The sequence below is a fragment of the Chelonoidis abingdonii genome, chromosome 19 (genome assembly GCF_003597395.2).
Source record: "Chelonoidis abingdonii isolate Lonesome George chromosome 19, CheloAbing_2.0, whole genome shotgun sequence".
NCBI classification, from domain to species: Eukaryota; Metazoa; Chordata; order Testudines; family Testudinidae; genus Chelonoidis; species Chelonoidis abingdonii.
This window is the reverse complement of record NC_133787.1, coordinates 4,248,612-4,269,849: the sequence shown is the minus strand read 5'-3', so window position 1 is coordinate 4,269,849 and position 21,238 is coordinate 4,248,612. Positions and strand designations below refer to the sequence as shown.

The 21,238-nt window shown below is 45.4% G+C and overlaps 1 protein-coding gene across 4 annotated transcripts in view; it reads left to right on the top strand.

The window, feature by feature from the left end:
- MATCAP1 (microtubule associated tyrosine carboxypeptidase 1) overlaps window positions 1–21,238 on the top strand; it is a 46,037-nt gene that overhangs the window by 5,100 nt on the left and 19,699 nt on the right. For all 4 annotated transcript variants that reach the window (XM_032788480.2, XM_032788479.2, XM_075073736.1 and 1 more), the window contains one exon: window positions 9,588–9,731. In XM_032788480.2, the coding sequence (XP_032644371.1) occupies window positions 9,588–9,731 (144 nt within the window). The remainder of the gene's footprint in view (window positions 1–9,587; window positions 9,732–21,238) is intronic.

Below are 21,238 nucleotides of genomic sequence, written 5' to 3'. Positions count from 1 at the left end.
TGTTGACTCATATCCAGCTTCTTGTCCACTGTAACCCCTAAGTCCTTTACTGCAGAACTGCTTCCTAGCCATTTGGACCCTAGTCTGTAACAGTGAATGGGATTCTTCCATCCATTTTGGGCTGTATAAGTAGGGGAATTGCCAGCAGATTGAGGGACGTGTACTGGATGGGGTACCCCACATGTTGTGATAGGCATATGCAGGGCCCATGGATCTTGAAAGGTGTATTGTGAGGTGTTGATCATTGTAGCAGTGATGATTTGTCTGCAGGTTTTGCAGCCGTTGTTCTGGGAGCATCTGGTGCTGCTTTGAGTTGATGTGTTCTGGTCTGTGGGGAGCTTGCTTCTGATGATGAGCTTGGAGGGTTGGTGTTGTTTGAAGGCCAAAAGCATGAATTTAGGATTCTTCCTTTCAGGATGGGATCCCCATCAAGGATGGGTTATAGTTGTTTGATAATATCCTGTATAGGTTCCAGTGTGTGGTGGTGGTTGACAACTAGGGGTGTGTGGTTGGAAGGGGTTTTATTTCTGTACCGAAGCAGGTTCTTTCAAGGTATTCAGATGGCCTGTTCCAGGATGCAATCTACTTCTCTGGTGGAGCATCCTTGTTTGATGAAGGTGTTTTTAAGTGTGTTAGGGTATATATCCCAGACTTTCTCCTTGGAGCATATTCTGTAGTATCTTAGCAACTGTCTGTAGATAAGATTTCTTGGTGTATTTGGGAATCCATGAAGGTAAGTGTGGTGATCTGTGAGTTTCTTGTATATAATTGTCTGTAGGGTTCCATTGTTGAAGCTGGTGGGGGTGTCCAGGAAGTCGATGCTGGTGTGGGAATGTTTCAGAGAGAGTTTAATGAACTGGTGGTGATTGTTGGAATTATGATGGAAATCTATGAGTGAGTTTAAGCCATCTGTCCAGAGGATGAAAATATCATCAGTGTGTCTCAGGTATATCATTGGGTTCATGGTGCATTTGTCCAGAAATTCTTTCTCAAGAAGAACCCAAGAAGAGGTTGATATATTGGGGAGCCATCCTAGTACTCATGGCTGTTCCCCTGGTTTTGACAAAGTGTTTGTTGAATGTAAAATTTTTATGGGTTAGGATAAAATAGATGAGTTCAGCCATGTATCTGGGGTGCTATTTGGGGGATGTCCATTGTCCTGTAAACGTTTGAGGCAGGCAGCGATGCTGTCATTTTGAGGGATGCTGGTGTTTAGGGAAGTCGCAATCATAGCGGCGAGGATAGCATTCTGAGGAGGCTCTTAATGTTGTGGAGTTTGTGGAGGAAGTCATTTGTGTCTTGGAGGAAGCTGGTCTTTTGTGTGGTGAGTGGTCAAGACGATTTCTGTGAGTTCTGATATGCCTTCAGTAAGAGTGCTGTGGCAAGATATGATGTGTCTGCCTGGGTTCCCTTGTTTGTGTTTCTGCTGCTGCAATACAAGTAATGAATAAGAACTCCTTACTTGGTATGGGGAGTGATTGCTGCTGGCTGACAGATCACGCTGCACACAAGTTACCTCTCCTACTGTTTCCAGTAGCATAGTCGCTGTTAAAGACTAACCGTGCATTAGGGGCTTTCTTACAACGATTTCTGTGTAGTTTAAGTAAATATGCTCGGCTCCCAGAAGAATGAATGGTGCATTTAGGAGCTAGAGGGAGATGTGTTTGCCTTGTGTGTGAAACAGCACCTTAACAGTGCTGCTTTTGTATGCAGAGCACTAAGTTTGGGGGTTGTTTTTTCTTATCTCTTTGGGGAAAGATATTAAGAGCAGAAGGCTCCACTGCTGGCAGCAACCTTAAATCTGCTATTTTTTCTCAGTGAGTGTTCTAGCAGCTGATGGTTGTGACCTGCTGTAGTTAAGGTTGTATAACAGTTTCCAGCCTAGCCTCGTGTTTCGATTGATTGTAACTTTCTGAAACTTTCACTTCATGGGCTGAAATTTTCTAGGCTTCGTGTCTACCACACGTGGTGATTGAGTATATAAGCTTGAGCAAATAACATTCAATCATTTGAATGAGAGGAGACTGAGGTAAAAATGTGCTGTGTACATGTACGCACACACACACTCTTAAATTTCTGTGTGCCTTAGTGCTGAGATGGCTGGGGATCAAGGACTGATGATTGATATGCAAATAGCCCTCCCTCAAAGAGAGGTTAAGTGTTCCTGTGAGAACTGATTGCAGATTGGCCAAGTTATGAGGATTTGAAAATGCATACTTTGTATCTGAAATACAATTAATTCCTCTTTCAGAGCAGTGTTCGGAAGATAAGTGATTGCATTGCGCACATGTAATTACAAACTATTGTCCCTGGAATCATCCAGAACCTGTAAAGACTAATTTCCACAAGGTTCAGGGCCATCTAGGTTCTAGTGAAAGAAGGGCAACAGTGGCTTCTGAGTTCTTCCCCCACACTATCTCTTAGTCCAGGAGGTCTGGGATCCAGGAGGTCCTGAGATCTGTTCTTCCAGCTTATGAACTGCAATACTGGATCAGACCATCTAGTCTGGCATCCTATCTCAAACAATGGCCAGTTCCAGGTACTTCAGAGGAAGAAGGTGGAAGAAACTCTATAACAACAGACAATTATGTAATCTGCACATAAGAGACATTTCTTCCCAACTCAGAGCAGTTAGTGCATGGTCTGTAGGCTGAAGCAGGGTGGGTTTGATCCCTAAATATTATTAAATCTGTCTGCTCTAACTGTGGATGTTTTTGTTATACATATCTCATCCTCTTTGAATCTCCTGCCAACAAAGAGCAACTGCACTGTGCATCTTTTAGCAGCATGGCTGTGTCGCTGAAAGGTGCGTAGTGTAGATATAGCCTAAACCACTGGTCCCCAACCTTTTTCATCTGGCGGGCACCAGACGATGAGCCACGGAGGACCGTGGCAGTGGACGAGCATCCATCGAAATGCTGCCAACAAGCGGCGTCATCCAGAGGCATCACTGCCGAAGTGCCGCTGAAATTCGGTGGCATTTCGGCAGATGTTCGTCCGCCGGCCAGTACGTGAGCGCACTTAGACGCCCTGGCAGGTGCCATGGCACCCACAGACACTGTGTTGGGGACCTGTGACCTAAACTAATAAGCTCTAGTCTTTTCTATCTTCCTTATACAGGCAACTTTTCAACCTCTCATCATTTCCACCACTCCTATTTCTGCTATAGCTTTGTAACAGGGAGACCAGAGTGAGCACAGTATCCCAAGGGAGGAAGTGTTGATTATGACACATCACTGTGAGATCTTCAGTTTTATTTTCTCTCATTCTTCCTGCATCTAAATGTTTTGTTTGCTTCTTTTGACTGATGCTGCAGATTGAGCTGTTTGCAGTGACACACAAGTCTTTTTTCTGGATGATTACCATTAATTTACAACCCAGTAAAGTATATGAATAATTCAGATTATTCCATCCAATGGGCATAACTTTTCATTGTAAGACTGAATTTTAAGTGTTCAATTCAATCTGAATTTTCTAGTCTTGACTGACCTATATATCTTTATCTGAAACTTTAGCCATCTCATTGCTCTCCCATTATTCCAGATAATAAATATTAAACACCTGTTCTAGTACAGAACCTTGAGATATCCTAGTGATCACTTTCAGTATTGAAAATTGACCATCTGTTCCTACTCCTGAGAATCTTCCTCACTCAGCCAAGTTCTTAAGCATGAGTAGTTGCCTCTCACCTCGTGACTATGTAATTTGCTTCTTTGTCAATTTTTTTTTATATCTTGTAAACTGGTTCTTTATCCACACAACAAAAGTAAAAATAGTTCAGACACAGACTGTCATTTGCAGCTGAAGCTGTGCCATCTCTGCCATGTGTTATTTATGTGGTTTTATAATTCACTTTACATGTAGTTTTAACCAGTTTTCCTTGCACTGAATTAAAGCTTCTAAGCCTATAATTCATAGGATCTCCTCCAGTACTATTTTTCAAGATATGTATAATGTTTGTTCCCCTGCAGTCTTCTGGTATATGCTGCTGGTTTTTAGGATGTTGCATAATTTTGATAGTACCTCAGAAGCTCATTCCGCTTTCCTGGATGAATACCGTCTGGTCCTGGTGACTTGCTGCTCTGTAATTTTTGTTTCAGAACCTCCTCTTTTGATAACTTAATATTTATTACTTAAAAAGAATAGGTAACTCCCCAACATACAAAACTACTCAAGATAGTTAAGTCCCAGGCAGACTGCGAAGAGGTACGAAAGGATTTCTCAAAATTAGGTGATTGGGCAACAGAATGGCAGATGAAATTCAATGTTGATAAATGCAAAGTAATGCACATTGGAAAACATAATCCCAACTCTACATATAAAATAATGGGGTCTGAATTAGCTGTTACCAGTCAGGAAAGAGATATTTGGATTATAGATAGTTCTCTGAAAATATCCACTCAATATGCAGCAGCAGTCAAAAAAGTGAATAGAATGTTGGACATCGTTAAGAAAGGGATAGATAATAAAACAGAAATTATCATATTGCCTCTGTGTAAATCCATGGCACGCACATCTTGAATACAGTGTGCAGATGTAGTTGCCCCATCTCAAAAAAAATATATTAGAATTGGAAAAGGTTCAGAAAAGGGCAACAAAAATGATTAGGGGTATAGAACAGCTTCCGTTTGAGGAGAGATTAATAAGATTGGGACTTTTCATCTTGGAAAAGAGACTACTAAGGGGGGATATGACTGAGGTCTATAAAATCATGACTGGTGTAGAGAAAGTAAATAAGGAAGTGTTATTTTACTTCTTCTCATAACACAAGAACTAGGCATCACTAAATGAATTAATAGCAGGTTTAAAACAAATGAAGTATTTCTTCACACAACACAAGTCCACCTGTGGAACTCTTTGCCAGAGGATGTTGTGAAGGCCAAGACTATAACAGGGTCAAAAAAGAACTAGATACATTCATGGAGGATAAGTCCATCAATGGCTGTGAGCCAGAATGGGCAGGGATAGTGTCCCTAGCCTTTGTTTGCCAGAGTCTGGGAATGAGCGACACGGACAGAACAAGTTATCATCAATGATCACTTGATGATAACTTGTTCTGTTCTTTCCCTCTGAAGCACCCAGCATCGGTGACTGTTGGAAGATAGGATGCTGGGCTAGATGGACCTTTGGTCTGACCCAGTATCGCCGTTCTTATGTTCTTAACGTCATCTATGGTGAAGACTGATGCAAATAAATCCTTTAGCTTGTCTGCAATGTTCCTACCCCCTTAATTGCTTTCTTTACCTCTGGTGGTCAACAGGACTTCTTGCTTCTAATACACTTCAAGAATTTCTTGTTCTTATGTCGCTGGGTGTTTGCTCTTCAAATTCCCTATTATTCCTCTGACTTTCCATTTTAGCTGTTATAGTTTATGTTCTCTTTGTCCATTGCTTCCCTTGGGCTGGATATCCACAGTTAGAAGGTAACCTGTTTGGCTCAGATAACCTCTCCAACCGTACCAATTAAACATGTCGTTTATTCTTCTCTTGCCTCCTTTTCAGTGAGAGCTCCGCATGCCTCTTGTGGTTATGGTCGTAGAATTCGTTTACTTGCTCAAACCGTGGTTTTTTATTCCTTCCTTTTGGCTTAAAAAGGAGAACCACAGCTAGTCAATCAGATCATACATTCCATCTTCCTAAAGTTTTACAATCCCTTCCCTGACGATGTTGATTTTACTGATAGTTAAATAATATAATTGCCACTTCAAGAAATATGCAGTCTCATAGACTCATATGTCAGAAGGGACCAACATGATCATCTAGTCTGACCTCCTGCACAAAGCAGGCCACAGAACCCTACCCATCCACTTCTATAAAAACCCCTAACCTATGTCCGAGTTATTGAAGTCTTCAAATTGTGTGTTCTTAGGACTAATGGAAGAATAGCCTCTCCTCTTCTGGTGTAAAACTAGCTGTTCCAAGAAGCAATGATTTGTAATGGTGAGCGGTTGCTTCTTTAATTCTTGTTCCATTGTGACGGACGTGACACGTATGCAGAACTGAAGTCACCCGTTATCGCTGCATTGTTGGAGATGGTTGCCTCTCTGGTCTCCTACAACTTTATGCTTTCCTTTTTCCTCATCAAGAGGCCACTAGTATATGTGTACATCTCTACCCCTATTTAACACGACCCGATATAACATGAATTCGGATACAACATGGTAAAGCAGTGCTCGGGGAGGGGGCTGCGCTCTCTGGTGGATTAAAGCAAGTTCGATATAATACGGTTTCGCCTATAACGCAGTAAGATTTTTTTGGCTCCCAGGGACAGCGTTATATCAGGGTAGAGGTGTATTGTTAGGACTTGCGGTTGGTAGGTCCTGTCAGTTCAAAACATTTATTTTTCATTCTGTGAAATCTGCTAGGTGCTACTCTGCACCACTGACCTGACCTGCCCTTCCTGTATAGTTTAGGGTTCCACTGGCTGGTCTTAATCATTGTCTGCAGTTCAAACTTCTTCCCTGGGAGGTTGGCAAAATACGCTGCTTACGCTTTTCAGATGAAGTAGTAACTGAGGCACAAAAAGGTTAAGACCAACACTTTAAAAAATGGCCACTGATTGGGGGTCCTTCACTATTTAGGTAGCTAATTGTAACAGCTTGGGCCTGATTTTTTTCAGAGTTACTGAACAATCATAGTTCTCATTGACTTCAACTGGAGTTGTGGGTGCTTGGCACTTCCAGAAATCAGGTCCCAGGTAGACACCTTAGGTACACCTACACTGATATGGGCTCACAGGGCTGGTGCTACAAGGCTATTTTAGCAGGGTAGATGTTTCAGAGCCTGGTCTCTAGCCCACGTGGGAACCCGGGAAGGGGAGAAAGTCTCAGAGCCCCAGTTCCCACTTGAGCGGAAATGAGTAAACATCTATTTTTAGCCTCAGAGTGTGAGCCCCACAAGGCCAAGTGTGCTGCTCAGGCTCTGAGACTTGTTGCTGTGGGGTTTATTTTGCAGTGCTGACATATCCTTGAGACTGAGCTAGACTCTGAACATCAGCAGCCTTGTGGCCTGTGGTTTGCACGAGGTCACACAAAGTTTATGGCAAATCTGAGAACAGAACCAAGGTCACTTCATTAATAGACGCATAGCTGATCCACAAGATGACATTGCTTGAGCAAAAGCACTTCACATGTGGGTGGTTGGATATGCTGTCTGTAAAGTGGGGCTATTTGTGTCTGTCTGTCAACTGCTTTGAGATCTGCAACTGGGAGAGCTAAGTGTGAAGGGTGTGGGGCTGATTTGTAATAACGTCTCAATACTACAAATGAGCTGAAACAATGAGGAGTACTTGTGGCACCTTAGAGACTAACATGTATTTATGCATAAGCTTTTGTGGGCTAAAGCCCACTTCATCAGATGCAGGGAGAATCATAAAATATCAGGGTTGGAAGGGACCTCAGGAGATCATCTAGTCCAACCCCCTGCTCAAAGTAGGTCCAATCCCTAGACAGATTTTTACACCAGTTCCCTAAGTGGCCCCCTCAAGGATCGAACTCATAACCCTAGGTTTAGCTCAAACCACTGAGCTATCCCTCCCCACCCCAATACCTACACTCTCCTGATCGCAGTACAGTGGAAAATACGGTAGGCAGAAATATATACTGTGACAGACCCAGGCCAGTGGGGTACAGGAGTCTGATAGAGGGCAAATATACTGGTCACTGGCTGAGTCGTTTTCTGTTCCCTGAGTGACCAGAGGAGGTGCTGTACTAGAGTAATCAGAAACCTACTAGAACCAATTCAGGCAGACAGGCTGATTAGAACACCTGCAGCCAATCAAAGCAGGCTAATCAGGGCACCTGGATTTAAAAAGAAGCTCATCCCAGTCAGGGAGGGGGGAGCCAGAGGAGAGGAAGTGTGTGAGAGGAGCTGAGAGTGAGAGGCTGTGCTGCTGGAGGACTAAGGAGTACAAGTGTTATCAGACACCAGGAGGAAGATCCTATGGTGAGGATAAATAAGGTGTTTGGAGGAGGCCGTGGGGAAGTAGCCCAGGGAGGTGTAGCTGTCATGCAGCTGTTACAGGAGGCACTATAGACAGCTGCAGTCCACAGGGCCCTGGGCTGGAACCCGGAGTAGAAGGCGGGCCCAGGTTCCCCCCAAACCTCCCAACTCCTGATCAGGCACAGGAGGAGTTGACCCAGACTGTGGGGAAGATCACTGAGGTGAGCAAATCTGCCAATAAGCGCAGGACCCACCAAGATAGAGGAGGAACTTTGTCACAACACAGAGTACATGAAAAGATGGGAGTTGCCTTACCAAGTAGGGGGTCAGTTCTAACATGGCTATCACTCTGAAACCTGTCACAGATGAGCTGGTTATTGGGATAGTTACTGTAGGACTGTATTGAGTGATTGGATTGTGCACTGTGTGCTTTAGTGGACTTAATTTAATAGTGGAGCAGGGCTGTTAGGAAACTAGCAGGAAGACAACCTCCTGGTAAGCATTTCAAGGGAGCTAAAAAAATGATGCCTGTGCTATTAAGCTGTGAAGATGTTATTTCCAAGCATCAGTAAAGTTAAGAGTTGTTTGGCCAAGGCTCGGGACTAGCATGTCAGAAGGACAGTCATGCTCTAGAGTGAGGGGGATGGCAGGTACCACCCATCGTGATGTTTTTTGTCTGTTGGCTGTCAAAGTTACTCAGGACTCAGTTTGTCAGACCACTCTGTTTTATTAGCACAGCGCTCTGCTAATAACACCCAGATAATGTGAACACCCTGCAAGACACAAACTATCTTATTTATACAGATAAAAGGGTGAGAACTTAACAAGGTAACAAAGGAAGCAGAATCTGATAAGTTTACCTGGGCTAGGCATGCATATCTTATTTCCTTACTAACTATTACCGATCTTCTGTTAATGTTTTGCCATTAGCACCATTGTTTATGCCTAATGTTTCTTTTCATGACACCTGTATTTCAACATTTCTTATTTCTGCTTAAAGATACATACAGCATTTCTTTAATCCATTCTTATTTTTACAATATAATTCATTCTACTTTCACAGCTGCAACAAAATTCTATTTGCGATTGAATTTGTTTTTTGTCTAAAGCAGGATGAACCTGAGCCATTTGGAAATTTTTCATGAAAAGATGTAGGGAGGGAGGGGGAGGCCTGTTATAGTCACTAGTCCACTGGTATTAGGCACTCACCAGGGATATGGGAAACACAGGTTTAAGTCTCTACTCTGAATCACACTTGAACCTGAGTCTCCCTCATCCCAGGTGAGTGCACTAACCACAGGAGGCAATTGGCCGCTCTAGAAGCATGCTTTCTCTCTGGTTTAACCAGAAATTCTTTCCTAGACCTGAGAAACCTTCCAAAAGAATCGACATTTTCTGACCAAAACCCCAAAATGTTGAAAAATTCCTAACCAAATCTTATCTATCTGTTATTCCTTTATCAGATAACATACAAAAATATATACAATGTCTTTGTGTATCAGAAGCGGTCAGCCATTTGATTCTTTTATCAAGTATTCCTTTAACTGGGCGTAGCCCAAGGAAATCTATGTATAGCTATGGAGGCTGCACTTGAAACTGTAGGCGGTAGCTTGGGGAAAGACTAACTCTTTTATGTGTGTGTGGCAGGCAACTGGGATCATTAATGCCGTCCTGGAGAAGTACGGTTCTTATGAGCGCTTTGAAGTGGCCACTGGTGGAAGAGTGCTGAGCAAGTGCCAAATCTGGTCTGTTATCCGGAAGTACATGCAGAAGGAGGGCTGTGTGGGAGAGGTAATAATTGTCTTCATTTTGTTTATGAAGCACCTTCACCACAACCACTGCTAGCACAGCTCAGTAGAGATAAAAGAGAAAAGAAGAGTTGGACTCAGAAGTATGATGTATACCAGGGGTTGGCTCACGCATGCCAAAGGTTGCACATGAGCCAATTTTTGATGATATGCAACACAGGCTGAGCCCCTCAGCCCGCCGCCGCTCTGGGGTTTCTGCCGCTGGCTCCTGCCACTTGGGGTCCCACCGCTGGTTCCACTCAGCGCCTGCTGCTGGCATGGGTGAAGGAACCCCAGGCTGGCAGCGGGCTGAGACCCCGGCTGGCAGGAGCCGGCGGCTGAAACCCCAGAGTGCGGGTGGGTGGAGATAGTCAGTCCACCGCTGAAACCCCAGAGCTGGGTGGGCTGACCTCAGCCCGCCGCCCTCTGGGGTTCCGGCTGCTGGCCCCTTGCCAGCTGGGGTCCCCGCCGCAGCCCCACTCACCTTGCTTCCGGTTGGAGTTCCAGCGCAGACCCTCTGCCAGACAGGGTCCAGGCCTCCAGCCCTGCTCAGCCCTACCAGCCGCCAGCACCACTCACCTCTGTTGCTGATCTGGGGTGTCATCTGGTTAACAACTGATCACGCAGAAGCCTGTGTGCAGCTTAAAGTATCCAAATATGTGCCAGACATTGGAAAACTCAGCAAGGAAAAGCAAGGGCAAGGATCACACTAAACTGATAAGATCTGCATTTTAATTTAATTTTAAATAAAGCTTCCGAAACATTTTGAAAACCTTGTTTACTTTACATATAACAGTAGTTTGGTTATATATTATAGACTTAGAGAGAGACCTTCTAAAAAACGTTAAAATGTATTACCGGCACGCAAAGCCTTAAATTAGAGTGTATACATGAAGACTTGGCTCACTACTGCTGAAAGATTGCCGACCTCTGATGTATACTGTGACATGTTGGATCACAGAAACGCCCTTGGAAGCTGCCACCCGATGTGCCAAGACTACTTCTGCCCTTGCTTTCCCTGCCAAGCTCGGGACCCCAGCACCCTGTCTTGCTGAGCCAGACATGCCCGTCTGTTCCAGCAAAGACCCAGGATCTGAATTACTTGCCCCAAAGCTGCAGACTTAACTGAAAGCAGCTTACAGAAGTGTTCTTGGCTTTAACACTCAGATGCCCAACACCCAACGGGGTCTAAACTCAAATAAATTCTTTTTACCCTGTATAAAGTTTATACAGGGTAAACTCATGAATTGTTCACTCTCTTTAACACTTATAGAGAGCTATAAACAGCTGTTTGCCCCCCACAGGTATTAATACGTACTCTGGGTTAATTAATAAGTAAAAAGTGATTTTATTAAATACAGAAAGTAGGATTTAAGTGGTTTCAAGTAGTAACAGACAGAACAAATTGAATTACTAAGTAAAATAAAATAAAACATGCAAATCTAAGCCTAATACAGTAATAAAATTGATTACAGATAATATCTTACCCTGAAAGATGTTTCAATACGTTTCTTTCACAGACTGGATGCCTTCCTAGTCTGGGCACAATCCTTTCCCCTGGTACAGCCCTTGTTCCGGCTCAGGTGGTACCTAGGGGATTCCTCATGATGGCTACGCCTCTTCATTCTGTTCCACCCCTTTATATATCTTTTGCATAAGGCGGGAATCCTTTGTCCCTCTGGGTTCCTACTCCCCCATTCTCATCGGGAAAGCACCAGGTTAAAGATGGATTCCAGTTCAGGTGACACGATCACATGTCACTGTAAGACTCATTACCCACTTGCCAGCACACGTCTACAGGAAGACTTACAGGTTAAACAGAGCCATCTGCAGTCAATTGCCTTGGTTAATGGGAGTCATCAAGATTTCAAACCACCATTAACGGCCTGCATGTTGCATAATTACAATAGATTCTCAGAGTTATATTTCATATTTCTAGTTTCAGATACAAGAGTGGTACATTTGTACAAATAGGATGAGCACACTCAGTAGATTATAAGCTTTGTAATGATACCTTACAAGAGACCTTTTGCATGAAGCATATTCCAGTTACATTAGCATATTTTCATAAAATCATATAGAGTGCAATGTCACATATACCGACAAAGCCAAAATTAAACATATTGATTGAGAGGAAGACATTTGGGAACTCATGATTCTTAAAACCCAGCAGTGAGAGTGGGTAAGCAAGTATGAGCTTGCAACACGAAGTGGCTGCAAACAAATCTGATGTAATTTTGTGCTGCAGGAGCATCACCTAGAGTAGCAGGGTTTTAATAGCACTTCTCTATAAGGCTCTGGTGTCTGCAGCTGGAAATATTGTTTTCTCTTCTGAGCACTTCAAAACCAGGAAGATGTTAACAAACTGTAGCACAAACAGTTCTAGGAGTGTGGCACAGGAAAGACTCAAGGCATTTTGGCATAAAAGTGATATGCAGAGTGACTACATAAATCAGACATGTTGATTCCAAAACACAATGTTACCAAGCTGAGTTTTCACCCTTTGTGCACTAAATCCAGTTCTCGTGGAAGCAAGCACCCTTGTCTTGACTACAGTGGAGTTATACCAGAGCACCGGTGAGCCCAGTGGCAGCTGTAAAACGTGCAAAAAAAATACAAATTTATCTTAGTTTATAAAGCTGCTCCTCATATTAAATATGAGAGCCAAAGATCTCACCAAATGTAGCCAATACTGGCCCATCCTGAGTTCTGTTCATGGCTCGCAGGGTACAGAAAGCTGCCCTAAAAAGACTGCTGAGGATTCAGCTAGTGCAGCTCTGCGCCACTCCCTCCTGGCCCCATACCATAGGGGTCGCAGATTCACAGACTTTTAAGGAAGAAGGGACCACTGTGGTCATCTTGTCTGATCTGTATAACACAGGCCAGAGAAGTCCCCTGAATTAATTCCTGTTTTATTCCAGGAATTAAGATTTTCTAAAATTAATTCCTGGAATCAGACATCCAGTATTAATTTAAACATTTCTAGTGACAGAGAATCCACCACAGCCCATAATAAGTTGTTCCAATGCTTAATTACTCTCACTGTTAAAAATTTGAGCCTTGGTTTCTAGTCTGGGTTTGTCTGGCTTCAGCTTCCAGCCATTGTTATAACTTTATCTGCTAGATTGAAGAGCCTTCTATCAAATTTCAGTTCCCTACGTAGGCACTTAGACTGTAATCAAATTACCCGTTGACCTCTGTTTGATGAGCTAAATAGGCTGAACTCCTTGCCTGTTGCTGTGAGGCATGGTTTCCAATCCTTTAATCATTCTTGTGGGTCTTCTATGAACCCTCTCTAGTTTTTCAACATTCTTCTTGAATTAGGGATACCAGAACTGAACACAGTATTCCAGCAGCAGTCGCTCCAGTGCTAAGTATAAACGTAAAATAATCTCCTTTTTCCTTCTTGAGAGTCCCCTATTCACACATCCATGATTCACATTAGCCCTTTCGGCCACAGTGTCACACTGGGAACTCATGAGCAGTCATGCACCAGCAATCGCCATCAGGGTAAGAGCCCTTTTGGAGCCATTACAGAGCAGGACATATATATATATATATGAGCAGCCCTTACTGCCATAATTTGTGTCAGAATCTGCCCTCTGGAAGCCCTGGAATTGGTCATGTACCAAGATGGCATAAAGCTGCTTTTATCTTTACCCCACTCCGAGTCCTGCACTGAGCACAGCTTGACTGGCCCATTATAACTGAGAGTGTATATTGTATCAGACATGCCATATACAAAATGTATGAGTATCTGCTATCTTTAGTCACCAGGGCCCACTCAGTGGGATCTCTTATGGTAATGTGTTTCAGCTGTGACGCTGTACAGTAATTAACATCAGTTAGCAGTGGTCAGGCTAGCTAGGGCCTGAGGTCAGTGAGTCACTGTGCTGGAAGCTGGAGAAATGTCAGAATGTGACAGAGCTGTAGCGCTGCATGAGACTGCTGGGGGTGACGGGGAAGTGAGCTGCAGGTCATCATGAACGGGTTGGAAATTAGAAAAGCAACATCAGCATCAAGGGGCTGAAAGCACTGCGGGAGGAAACTTGCTTCAATAAATACAAGTCTCGGCTGGGGTTTGTTCAGTGGGGCTGATTGTTGACTTTAAGGCGTGAAGTTGTGAATGTAATTCATGTTCCAATATGTGGAAGTGACACAGCTCACCTAAAAATATTTTACAGAACTCTAAATGAAGTAACACCCCCTCACCGCTGCATGTTCCCCCAGAGATAACATTGGTGAGCTTTATCTCACTTCTGTGGTGAAATTCAAACAATTTGTAAGATTTTATAAAGAATTTGAAGATCAACAGCAGCGTTTGTGCAGACATTGGCATAAGCTGATTGAAGGGTATAGTCAGCTGACAGGGTCTGTACGTGCTAGAATTCCTCCTGGTATGACAGGAGTGTTTGCTTCGTAGTTGATCAGGCAGTATGTAGCTTGGTGTTGAAGATTTGGGTGTAAGAGGATTTTGGATTAGACATGACTCCCATTCCTCTGTTTGGCACTGGCCAACCATCAAGAATGTAATTGGGCAAGATAAGATTTACTCTCGCTCCTTGGTGAACGCTGTACTTACCAGTAGAGTAACAGAGTAGGCCTTGGATTTCCTTACCATGCTTTTGACCAGAGGCCCTGGAACAAGTCCAATCAGTGTGACATTTATGCACACCCAAGGCTAGCAGGTCTAAAAGATGAACTGTCCTGCAGATTAATCTGTCCAATGTCTCTGTCACTGCAGTGACCGAGTTTTTCAGACATGTAAGCACATCACAGACCAACTAGTTCACACTGTCGTGGTTTTAGGAGTTAAATTTCCTGAAGATAATATATCATGTGTCTTTTGGAGCCAATCCTTTCTCTTACTACTTCTCAAGACAATATACAACAATATACTCCAAGCATAGGCGCTGACTCCATGGGTGTTCTGGGACTGGAGTACCCACGGGGAAAAATTGGTGGGTGCTGAGCATCCACTGGCAGCGCCCTGCCCTCCCCTGCCCCCCCCCCCCCGGCCTCAGCTCAATCTCCGCTCTGCCTTCTCCCTTGAAGCACGCCACCGGGTCTGGCTTCTACCCTATCCCTCCCAGTGCATGTGCCGCGAAACAGCTGTTTCGTGTGGCAAGCCTGGGAGGGAGGGGAGGAGGAGGAACGTGGTACGCTTGGGGGAGGAGGTGGGGCCGAGGTGGGGATTTGGAGAGGAGTCCAATAGGGGCAGGGAGGAACGGAGTTGGGGTGGGGACTTTGGGGCAGAGGTGGAGTTGGGGCAGGGCCGGGAGTGGGGCACGAGCATCCACTGATGCCGAAAAAAGTTGATGCTTGTGACTCCAAGCTTATTTCTCTGTCCTTGTTCATCAGAGCAGTGTGTAAAAGCCAGGACTCCTAGCACCACTGCATAGATTTCTGCTGTTTGATCCAAAGAGGTAACGCCTTTACCTGGAAGGTTCCTATCAACTCAACATGAACATCCAACACAAACTGACCCATTGGTTCACTAATCACCCGCACCCCGCAAAAAAAAATAACAACTAAAAATCACCTTTTGACCTAGTGGAAGCAAGTATCATTCAGCCCCTTTTTCCAGATGATAAAAATGAGAACAGAGATTCTGCAAGCTCATGTCCCTTTTGCCAAGATGGGTTTTTAACTGAAGTAGTATGTTTTCATAGCTGCAGAGTTTAGGAGCTCCTCATGTAGCTCACTTCTCTGACATCCCACTATCCTTCCCTGTGGAATTGGACAGTTGAGGTTGTGAACAGACCGTGTGGGATTCCAGCCCTATATGCCACTCCGGCAGGGTATAGGAAGCATACACAGCTCGCAGGGGCTCATGGAGTATCTCCTCCTTCCACCCCTACCCCGTGCAGGCACTACATTGCTCTGCCTTAGGAAGCCCTACACTGCCACCCCTACAACAGCTGGGGTGGAGTCAGGGTGGAGCCATTTTGCCTATTGCTATACCCTGCTGAGGTATTCCTGGGAGGCTGCCATAACTTACAAAATCCCCCAGGGTTGCCTGAGTTACACTGGGGGTGGGATGGAGAGTGCTCCCAGAACAGATCAGAATCGGGAGGCCACCCTACCTTTGGCCTGGGCCAGGCATGCTGGGTCTCCGCCAGTGGCAGCACAGAATCTCAGCCACACCATTTAATTTAAAGCATGATCATAACGTTGTAATGAAAATTCAAATACTTGAAAGCCAGGAAACAGGGAACTAATATAGTGTGGACACAATTTCAGTGTCCTCTAGCTGCCTGTCCCCAGCCAGATCCCTGCCTGCAATTCTGGGGTCTCCTGAGGAGCTGCATTCAATAGCAGTAGTATATACAGTCAGACGTGTTGATGAAGCACCACTGATCGTGTCTTAGAAACAAAGCTCAGCCTCACCCAACAGCCTGGTCTGACACCACAGTGATGGACTGCAAGTGGGCTGCAAAGGGGCTCCTCCCCATCTAGGTTGTGTCTAAACTGAAGTTTGGGCCTCCTGGAACTCAGGGTGATTGGCAGTAAACACCTTTAGAAATGCTAATCTAGACTAAGCTAGAGCACTTTAAATCCTGGACCAAGCACTTGTGAGTGTCTAGATTAGCATTTGCAGCAGCCCAGCTCTCTCACCTCCCCCACCCCTGCCCTGACTAGTGAGAAGCTGACTGCAGAGAACCCTAATGGGCTGCTTGGGCCAAGCAGTGGTAGTGGCTTCCAGAGCAGTGAGGGCGTAGCTCCCATCCTCCTCTATCCCTGGTCTCTGGGCATCAAGGGATATACTGATGTGGGAAGGCAGAATACCATGGGTTCCTGCACATCGAGGAGCATTCCACTGGTAAGTCTTTTTGCCTTACAATTGATGCTGAGTATTCAAGACTTCCTTCAGGATGGTTCAGGCCGTAGATCCTGACCCTGTCTGGCTCTGTTCTGGCTCAGGCCGGAGGTGATGTTGCAAGAACTCATAGAGACCTCCCCACACTGCCCATGACTCTTCTAGCTGCTCTCACTCCCTGCAGCAAAGGAACTCTCTGCCTATACTGGTGAGTACTGCACTGTTATGATACGCAACTAAAGTGGTCTTTGACGTGGCTTCAGTCAGGTTCCATTCTGCATTGTGTTGGCCTTGCCCATGGAGACAGTTGGTGTATGAAGGACAGGACTGACTGAGTGTGTCTACCCTGCAGCTGGGAGTGTGCCTCCCTGTAGACAGACTCGAGCTAGCTCTGCTCAAGGCAGCACGCTAAAAATAGCAGGCTGTACACTGCAGCATGGGCTAACCACCTGAGCTCAGAGCCAGACAGGCTTGGACTCAAGCCACCACCTGAGCTGCAACCCTCCTCTCAGCTCCTGAAGGGTGGGGTGGTGAAATATCCTTGGCTGCTTCCTGTATCAGCCTTGATTGGCTGCTCCTGCCCAGAAGGTGGGGCAGTCGGGAAGGCAGCCAGTCAGAGGAGGGGTTCTCTCAGGCAGAGCTGAAATTCATAAGGAAGTGGAGCTTCTTGCAGCATTGCCAACTGAAATCCAGGCTGGCTGAAATCCCGTCACTCGAAGAAATTGTGAGAGTTGGTGACTCTATCCGCTCTGCTTTGTTAACACTTGTGTGATCCTCCCACTGTTCTGTGGTACCTTGGGAAAAATCTCACGTGGCCCAAATTTTCCAGGGTAGGGGCCTGAGACAGGGGACAGTTCTGTACAGTCTACAGAAAGTAGGGATTACCCCCTTGGGGACTGATCAGCCAGAACTCCTGACAAAATACACTCAGACATGTTAGTATCTAGAATCGTGTTCTGCGTTCCTAGCCCTCAGCAGTCAGTAACTCGCCAGCGCATCTTTACAGGTAGCAGCCACCCCTTTGCTGCATACCCAGAACATGGAGTATCAGAGAATGCTTCACTCTTGGCTTTAGCCCCTGGTGCATTGGTCAAAGGAGGTATCTTTGTGCTGTTCGGTAACCAAGATGGTTTCAGCTGTAAATATTGCACCCTCAAATGCCTCTGATTGTCCAGCTATTCCTTAAAAACAATGAGGAGTCCGGTGGCACCTTAACGGCTAACAGATTTATTTGGGCATAAGCTTTCATAACCTCCCTCCAGTCTGATAGTTCACTTGTCAGCACAACCTGTTGTCATCTTCCCTTTAGCCAGCTACTTAGTCACCTCTCAATTCTGTACTAATCACTATCTGCTCCAATTTAACTAATAGTTTCCCACATGGTGCCATGTCAGAGCTTTACTGAAGTCCAGGTATATTAGATTTACCACATTTCCCTTGTCTAAAAATTCAGTATCAGACTAGTCTGGCACGAAGCAGGTAATGAGTTATCTTTACAAGTTCCATTTAAACACCCTAGTTTGCATGAACCATGTCTGTGTGGAGAAGAGTCAGCTAAGCTAGAGCGGTGCTGTAAAGGACATGAATATCCTGCAGTTTGTAGGGAAAAATTCAAAGAAGGGTCATCCTCCTACTCAGAAAGAAATCTTTTCATTTCCTGTGGTGCAGCCCACAAAGGTGTGTTCTTTGAAAGTGGAAAATACATCACACTGAATATTATAAGTCACAATCTCTTGTATTAGAGCTGATCAGAAATGTTCCAGCAGAATGTTTTTGACAAATTGCCCTCCCATCTCCTCAGGAGCCCACTTAGCCGGCTGCTAGTGCCACCAGGGCTCCCAGGATCCTGGGTCCTTCTGGCGGGCTGCCATGAGCCGAGGCCCCAGGTTCCCTGGGCAGGCGGCTCGGGCTCCCTGACTCCCTGGGAAGCCAGTTGCCCAGCTACATGGGGAACTTGTCAAAAAATTTGGTTCCTTGTTCCCCACACAGCCCAGCCAGAGCCATCCTGGGCTCATTCAGATAACGAGGATTTTCAGCAGTGCCCTGGGTTTTGTGGAGGAGCCACGCTTTTTGATCCAGGAAAAGTGTGAACTGCAGCTGCTCATCCAATAACAGAGAATTCGGCAGGCAAAGAAGACTGGCACAGAGGTGAGCTCTTGTCCCACCATATACTGCCCAGCTGGGGGAAAGCACTTCTTGTTAGAACAGGAGAACTTTGATCCTGGGTTGGGAGTTTGTATTCTCCTGCACGTTCCCAGGATTTAATGCTCTAAATTCAGTCCTCCTTGTTTCCTTCATACAGGGCCAACTGCAAGTGACAAGACAGCACATGTGAACCTTGCCCAGCCCTCCCTGCCAGCGGAGGAGTGCATTTGTTGATGGCCTAACAGTGGAGATCTGCAGGCTGATGAGAGGATGTCATGCTTGTTCCCCCTACAAAACCAGCAGATCTTAAGTGTCAGAAATATGGTGTATGTCTGGGCATGCACTGGACACCAGATGGGCAGAAGAGCAGGCTGGGACTGAGTCTGGTGTCAGGGTGAACAGCTGCACTGCAGGCACCAAGTTTACTTAGAAGGACACTGCTGCTGGCATTGAACCGGGACATCCTTGCATGGGCAACAGGAGAACAACCTTGGTGATGCAGTGTCCTCTGGCTCCATTCCATTTAACTCTGGCCAATCTTACCTCGACCTCAGCCCCAGCTGGAACACATCCTCACCATCACACAGACCTGGCATGAGACACTGGATTATCAGACAAAAACTTGGTTAAATGCTGTTAAGATTGCAAAGGGAATCCCTTAGAAATCAGGAAATAGCTACAATAAGTTTGCACGTGCACCCTTAACTCGGTCCTCTTGTGCATAGACATTCTAATACAGGTTCTAACCCTGCACTGCCCTCCACCTTGTCTAACCACTTAAATGTGCAAAATAAATACAAAGTGGAGTGAAGCATTGCCAGATCAGAACTGTCCGCCCCGTGGGAGTGTTTTACAGGCATTTAGCACAGGTGTCAATGATGACATGCAGGGAAGACAGTGGGGGATCAGGCAGTCTTTAATTGTACAATAACATGCTGCTATTTCTGCAGAATCACAGGGTCATTCAAGCCCCGATTCAGGAAAGAATCCCTAGTGAGGGCAACACTTAAGGATATGCATAAGTCCTATTGCACATGCTTAAAGTGCTGGCCTGAGACGCTGCTTCGATGTGCAGGTTGGACATTGCACAGTGGAAGAAGGAAGTTGCTACTTTTATTTTTAAATAACTTAGTAAAGCAGAGGTGCACCCAGAATACTTGTGGCCAAACCAAACTGAAATCAACCCTTTTCTCTGTGCAAGTTCCAGGCACTATTTTTCACTCTGTCATTCTGCAACAGATTGGTTTTTATTCTATTAAATGTGTGCAACCCAGCCTCATGACAGCACACTGTCCTGCCTGCACTCCTGAAGTAGATTCTGCTCTCAGTGAGGCTGGTGCAGATTTGAAGCTCATTGACTTTAATGGATTTACTTCAGATTTGTCCTGCTGTAACAGATTTGGATTAGAACAAGTCAGGGATCCATGGGACCCTTGCCTCATTTCCAGAGCTCCATCCATCCTGTGCACTGAATGAGATAGGACTTTGGGGGGAAACAGTAGCGTGTGATCATGTAATTAAAGACTGCACTGTAGTACCATAATGCACACGCATATATGGGTCAGAATTAAGGTTACTCGGGCGACCTTAACTTCCTGACATTTCTAAACTTTTGAGTGTTCCACTTTGTAATCTTAAGATTCTTTTATTTAGGTGGTTTGGCTAGCCCAGGGGTCGGCAACCTCTGGCACGTGGCTCACCAAGGTAACCCCCTTCCCCACCCCGGCAGGCCAGGCCAGTTTGTTTACCTGCTGCATCGGCAGGTTCGGCTGATCGTGGCTCCCACTGGCCGCGGTTTGCTGTCCCAGGCCAATGGGGGCAGCGGGAACCCATGGGCAGCACATCCCTTGGCCCGCGCCGCTTCCCACTCCTCCCATTGGCCTGGGACAGCAAACCGTGGCCAGTGGGTGCCACGATTGGCCAAATCTGCTGACGTGGTAAGTAAACAAACTGGCCCGACCCACCAGGGTGCTTACCCTGGCAAGCTGCGTGCCAGAGGTTGCTGACCCCTGGGCTAGAGCAACACAAGAACTCAAAAGCAAGCCAAGATTGGAATTCATCTCAAAATATCCTATTGGTTAAGGCAGAGTGCCATTTCATTCAGTTCACACTTGCGTGTGGAATTCCAAGTCCTACAAAAAGCACTGTGAGCCAGGTTTCATTCAGTGTGCTTGTGCATGAAACACAGAGACTCATAGAGTGGGTGCAGCACAGGTGCAAAGTATCATTACAGCCTCATAGCTCAGCTGAATTGAAGTTGATTTTTTGCTGGAAAACTGAAAGGCTCTTCTCCTCACTAAGGACTATGGCAAGTTTTGACTTCCCAACCTGAAAAGCTTCATCTCAAAATAAAACTAGTGGAAAGAGGGGATTTTTAATGGAAATGGTCAGCAACCTTAACTGTAAGTGCCTTGCAGCTCCAGCCATCACTGCAACCCAAAGTGCTGAGTTCACCTGGCGCGTCACTGGGCACTCACATTTTGGGGCACCCTGGTGGGTTTGCTGTCGGTTCTTTTCATCAGAATATGTTTTACTGTTATCATTCC